Source organism: Tubulanus polymorphus, chromosome 8 (genome assembly GCF_964204645.1).
Source record: "Tubulanus polymorphus chromosome 8, tnTubPoly1.2, whole genome shotgun sequence".
Lineage (NCBI taxonomy): Eukaryota > Metazoa > Nemertea > Palaeonemertea > Tubulaniformes > Tubulanidae > Tubulanus > Tubulanus polymorphus.
The window spans coordinates 9,317,403-9,323,391 of NC_134032.1; the positions used below are offsets into that span (position 1 = coordinate 9,317,403).

General features: G+C 37.8%; 1 protein-coding gene across 2 annotated transcripts; it reads left to right on the plus strand.

Moving 5' to 3' along the window:
• The first annotated feature begins 370 nt into the window (after positions 1 to 370).
• LOC141910216 (neuropilin-2-like) lies at positions 371 to 4,887 on the plus strand. 2 transcript variants are annotated; one of them, XM_074800940.1, is made up of 6 exons: positions 371 to 524; positions 1,353 to 1,507; positions 1,854 to 1,956; positions 2,092 to 2,250; positions 2,326 to 2,459; positions 3,887 to 4,887. In XM_074800940.1, the coding sequence occupies exons 1-6, from the start codon at positions 461 to 463 to the stop codon at positions 3,917 to 3,919; spliced, it is 648 nt and encodes a 215-aa protein (XP_074657041.1). In that variant the 5' UTR covers positions 371 to 460; the 3' UTR covers positions 3,920 to 4,887. The 2 variants fall into 2 exon arrangements, with proteins under 2 accessions (XP_074657041.1, XP_074657042.1); XM_074800941.1 differs by having other exon boundaries at positions 2,146 to 2,250.
• Positions 4,888 to 5,989: the final 1,102 nt, after the last annotated feature.

Genomic DNA, 5,989 nt, shown 5'->3' on the forward strand with positions numbered 1-5,989 from the left:
TTATATTATACCATAAATCAGAGAGGTAATTAAGGAAATTAAACTATCATAATAAATTCAGTTTTCTTTACTTCGAAGTTTTGATTCTATTCATCGTCCATTAATTTTATCAAAGGTACATAAGGAAGATCCTGTTTATGTTGTTTTTTGGCTTTATCTATTTGTGTTACACTGAGTGTGATGATGGCCGGAGAGACAATTTAATCCTTAATAATTCTCTAAATAAAGCCGATATTTACATGAACATAGAATGATGATAAATGATGATGATGCTGGTGGAGTGACAACGATCCTAATCGTTTTCAAGATTGAAACAAGGAAATGAAATCATTATATAAAAACCCCAACTCAGTTTTCTGATTCGTAAAGCTGATCGTATCGGTCTGTGTGAAAAGGCGCAGTTTTTTGGTTGTGGTTCACAGTTAGTTGTTTAGTATTTATCGCGGGTGTCTGTTTGAATATGGAGTTGATGATGAAGAGTTTGTTTGTGGTCGCTATAATTTTATTCGTCGAGAATTCTCAAGGTAAGCGAATAAATAATATTAATATCACTTAATACTGATTAGATTTGTTGATTAAGAATTTTACAAGAAAACTATTGTGATCAGTGCCGTCACACAGGTACCGATCTGGGGAACTCTCTAAACTAATGGTCTCAAACGGTCACTATTACCTCACTAAACGGCCAGTATGACGCGTTGTTCAGGGACTCGTTTCAAGGACAGTTGTTTATTTCAAAAAAGGAATGAATTTTCTCAAAACAGCAACTACCTGTTGGTAGAATGGCACCGGTCAAACTAGACAATAGGTTTTAAAACCACAATATACATAATTTAAAAGATTAATAACAGATAATCAAAATCAAATGATATTTCTATTATCCTCAGCCTCGAACCCGGAACTTCCAGTGTGCCAGGCTATCACGCTAACCACTCGACCATAAAGTATGACGTAGTTTGTCTGGTCAGTGTCCAGATGTGGTGCCGACTGATGACTAGTCAGGTGTCTGACCATTTAGCTGTGGTGCCGACTGATGACTAGTCAGCTGTGGTGACCTAGTGACCAGTCCAGTGACTGGTGACCACTCAGTTGTGGTGACCTGGTGATCAGTGTGGTGTGGTAACTGATGACCAGTAAGCTGTGGTGACCTGGTGACCAGTCCAGTGACTGGGGACCACTCAGTTGTGGTGACCTGGTGATCAGTGTGGTGTGGTAACTGATGACCAGTCCTTTTTTATAAACTGGTATTAACTTCGACCCGAAGGCTAACTAAATTCATTATCAGTTGAGTTAGCCCTCGGGTCTATACTACCGCTCTATAAGTTCATAGATACGGGTATTTTTCTATACAGTATTGACAGATGAGAACACCGACTCGATTTGTAGCGGCTGGTTGTTATTTAGAAAACAGAACGGAGCTTCAGGTGTCATAACTGGTCCTAACTACCCGGGCACTTATGGCGACAACCTGTACTGTGTTTGGCGGATTGAAACACCTCAAAACATTGTAAATATAAAACACAGGAAATTCTGAAATATATTCGCAGTTAGGAAAACTAGAAATATAATCAAAAATATTTTTGTCAGCACAACCTGGACTAATGTAGAATGGAACTTAGAACCAGCCCAAAATCGGGTGCTGAACTGATTAACTATTACATCACGTTATGAATTATCAATAGGGGTAACCCTTAATCATTACTTCCAGTTAGAATGTAGTGAAAATATTTACGAAATAATTAAACAATCATATTAATTTTATTTAAGAGTTGCATAGTTCAAAGTTGAATCTGATTTGATCCAAAATTCTACGTGAAATCCTTAAATAACCACGTGACTGATTCTATTTTTAGTTGTTAAGGAAATCGTTTGATCCTATTTTCGAAGTGGAATCCTATACGACAAGTGATACTCGTTATTGCCGTGACAAAGTATTCATATTTACATACCGATCCTGTAAGAATCGGATAATCTAATTTAAAACTCGATGTTAAATGAATAAATGAAGAAATATCTGCGATTTATTCAGTTTACAATTTTCAAATCCTGCTAAAAGTATGTCATTGATTTGTTTTTTTATTTTTACGGCAGATAATAATAATAATAATAATAATAATAATCGTTATGTATATTGCGGCAATACAGCGCCACCTACACGCTATTATTCCGGTGAGGTAGATATCCGGTTTACATCAGACAACTCTAGTAGTTACCATAAAGGGTTTAAACTTCGTTGGTGGTTGTTGGAAGGTAACTCATAATGAGAAGTTTCTCTTCGAATCAGTAAATTACATATAAAACAATAAATTCACTATTTATTTGTAGTTGATTCGCGGCTGTGTAGTAAAACACCTATAATACAGAATGGTAGATCAGGTGTCATAACCAGCCCTAACCATCCGGGCAACTATTACAAAAGACTGAACTGTAGCTGGGCGATTGTAGTACCTGAAAAAACGGTAAATATTTGGTCTATGAGAAAAATGATGTCGGGTTTACTGAACTAGTTGGAGCTCAATGGGGGCTGAATTCAGTTAACTAACCCGGGATTTAGTTCAATTGATAACTCTAGGGTAAAGTTAAAACTGATATACAGGGCGTCTTAAAAATGTGTTACCGTAGCTTAAAATTGCTGGAGTTGAACCAATATAAGAAATAAGGATTATTGCATTGTGTGCGTGTATTAATAAATGATCTGTTGTCATATGACATGATTTGAGACATGACATAAATAAACTTAGACAAATTTCCCCTTAATAAAATTGTTGGTCCTCCTTACAAATTAAGCTGCTCCTGATTTGTTAAATATGGTAACTTTTTTTTCCGATGCACACTTGAGCTCCACAATTTTGACTCATCAGATTCAGTATTTCCCAAAATTTGTTACTCTCCGAAGACTAAAGTTTTCGATTCATGTTGGAGATATGTTTTGGATACCTCGGTTTTTACACAGGTAAATACACTACAAGTGAAATCCAGTGATTCAGTGATCAATATCTCAACAGGCAGCAGCTGGTCATTTAACAATAAACGTACACAATGGAATCCGTAGTTTTTGGCTTGAATCTAAGGCCAATCAATCCTCATGCAGGTCTACCAACCATACCCCTCCCCTCCCCAAGAAAATAGTTAAAATTACATGTATAGTTAATGAATTGTGTATCACATTTTCTGAGACACCCTGTATATATCGGGTCCTACATTCTGTCTTGCTCAGGATTTTTCTGGGCCCCGCGATTTTTCGTCTGTCAACATCACTTCGCTCAGCGAAGTTTGTTTACATCGTTGATATGGTAATGTCTTCCAGGAAGTCATCGCGATTGAAAAATCAATAGGTCTTATAGTCAAACTAAGTCAGGCTGTCCTACCACTTCTTAGTATGAATTAGATTATAATTCCACGATCATGACCTGCCAGAATAATGTTCATTTATTAGAACACCACCCAGACCGTGGCGCATTTTTTTCTGAACTGAGGCCGGCGCCGTTCTCTTCAATTAACTCACCTCACTGATGACAATTGCCTCATGCCTATTAGCTCAAAATTTCAGCTTGAACAGTCGTCATAAATCCTGATTTTGGCAATATTAATTAGACGTATTCCGAAAGGCACGCACGCATGGCTACTGTCTTGATCTGTTCATAGTGATTTGAGTTCTATGATCTGTTCACGCACGCAGTAGACGTATCGTATAGGCCTATATAAGTTTGTAAGCTGCCTAACAAAAAATCAATCAATGTATCAAACACTTCCAAACTTACTATTAAAAAACATATTTCTCTACGGCTAACTTTTACTTACTGTACATCAACGCAAGTTTTTGCGCGAGAATTTAAAAAAAAACGGTTTTTGAAAACCAAAAAATTGGTTCGATTAATTTTTTCAGATTTTGGCACTGGGGCCCGCCGGTCTTAACTGATGACAAAATTGTCGCCAGCGACAATCAACCATCCCCGACATCTGTACACGTTGTTCCTGAAACTTGCGTGGCAGATGCAGGTTCTGATCATCATCGATCGAAGAAAAGGATATCCTCTGCAGACATCACCGCAGCGCAGTACAAAAATCAGTTTGAGGATCGAAAACGCATTAAATTGGACTGTGAACGGTTGCAGCTTAAGGTCGATTGTCTGAAGTTGGAGAAAGAGAACTTCATATTGAAAAACGCAAAGCTGCAACTAGAAATTTTTGCTTTGCAAAATTCGATGGGTGTTACAATTGAAATGAAAAACCAAGAAGAATAGTGCTCCACGATTTGATAGAAAATTTCGAATAATTCTATTGCAATTCAAATTTTATTGTTAAAAAATTTATTGTTAACATGTTATCTTTTTCATTTTTTTGCGAATAGAAAGGTTTCGCAAAGAAGGTGTTCACAAAATAGTCGCGCATTAGCTTTCCCGTTTGAGGTTCTTCAGCTTGGACCTCCCCAGGGACGTCGTCCACTCCAATCTCTCCAATTTCAGGTTCATTAAACAGAATTGCCATGTTGTGCAATACGAAGCAAGCCATGATAACAGTACACGCTTTCTCCGGTGCTAAGCGTACCTCTCCGTGCAGGATTGCAAAACGTCTTTTCAATCTTCCGAACGATCGCTCCACTCCTGAACGAGTTCTCTTGTGTGAGATATGATATCTGCAAGAAAAACTAATTCTTCAGAAATAATAGTACAGAGGAAATAAAAGCGAAAATAAATTCAAATATATTTTCTATTTACCGTATTTGAGAATCTCCAACAGGTTGAAGAAATGGAGTCATTAAGTATGGCTTCAATGCATATCCGGAATCTCCCAGTAAAACGCCATCAGTTAAGCCCCGATGTGTAGCCTCTAGGTGTCTATAGTGTAACAAAATGTGTGATGTTATGACCGCAGAATTGAAAACTACCGGAGAGTTGCGTCAATTAACCGAGTAGAGTACGGTACTGCAAAAACAGCTTATTGCGGCGCAAGCTACCACAATAATTGTCTTGAAAATAAGAATCAACCATATCTTAATAGAACTGTAAATATTTTCCTTGAAATGATACATTCAAAACTATCAAACACCACAGATCTTATCAACCTGGATGAAGCGAATTCGAGATAATTGATCCACATGGACTGACTGGAGTCTTGTACTTACCTACCAAGAGCTGAAGCTCTGAAGATATGGGAATCATGGACAGACCCAGGCCATTTCGCAACAACATTAGTGAATTTTCCTTTAAAGAATATTCATAGCGAACATTTTATAAAGCACAAAGGTTTCCGGCCCCTTGAATGACCAATGAAAAATAGAATTGAAATGAAACTAAAATCTTGTTGATCTTATCTTGGTAACTACTGCGTACTTCGATTTCCGATTTCAAAATCAAACCCCCTCTGTTTCGCTCCCGGCAGGTGTGGTGGGTCTGTAAGGGACACTCAATCGAAAAATCAAACAAAATTTACCAGCCAAATAAATAAATAATGGGGACAATCTCTTTTTAAGATAAGAAAATGTACTCTCTTTATGATTCTTTACCTGTGTGGTCACAGACAGCCTGAACGTTTATGCTAGGATATCGTTTCCTGTTGATAAAAGCCGGCTCGTCAACTGATGGCCGGATGATTCTAATGTGAGTTCCATCAATCAATCCAATAGCATTTGGGAACCGGCCTAATTCATAGATACCCTGCTTGGTCGCACTGATTTCTTCTTCCGAGTTAGGCCAAACAATGAACCTATCTTTTACACTAACGAGCGCGCAACATACTGAATATGCGACTCGAGAAACAGTCGCTTTCGAAATACCGATTGTGTCTCTTACAGTTGACATAAACGATCCAAGAAGAAAGACACTAAATATTTGGATGGATATATGAAAGCTGTGGGTACTGGAGTGTGTAATGGGTAGTGTAGTGTGATCTGTGTGCATTTGTGGCTAGCACACAGATCACATTGTTCATTGGGGTTTGGTCCAGGACTCGTGAGATTTTCAACAACACGGAAGTAACGTGTAATAAA

Coding starts and splice junctions, on each gene's coding strand:
- LOC141910216 (XM_074800940.1), top strand. CDS start 461: ATGGAGTTGATGATGAAGAGTTTGTTTGTGGTCGCTATAATTTTATTC. Junction 525..1,352: donor ATTCGTCGAGAATTCTCAAG/GTAAGCGAATAA, acceptor TTTTCTATACAG/TATTGACAGATGAGAACACC. Junction 2,251..2,325: donor TCGTTGGTGGTTGTTGGAAG/GTAACTCATAAT, acceptor ATTTATTTGTAG/TTGATTCGCGGCTGTGTAGT.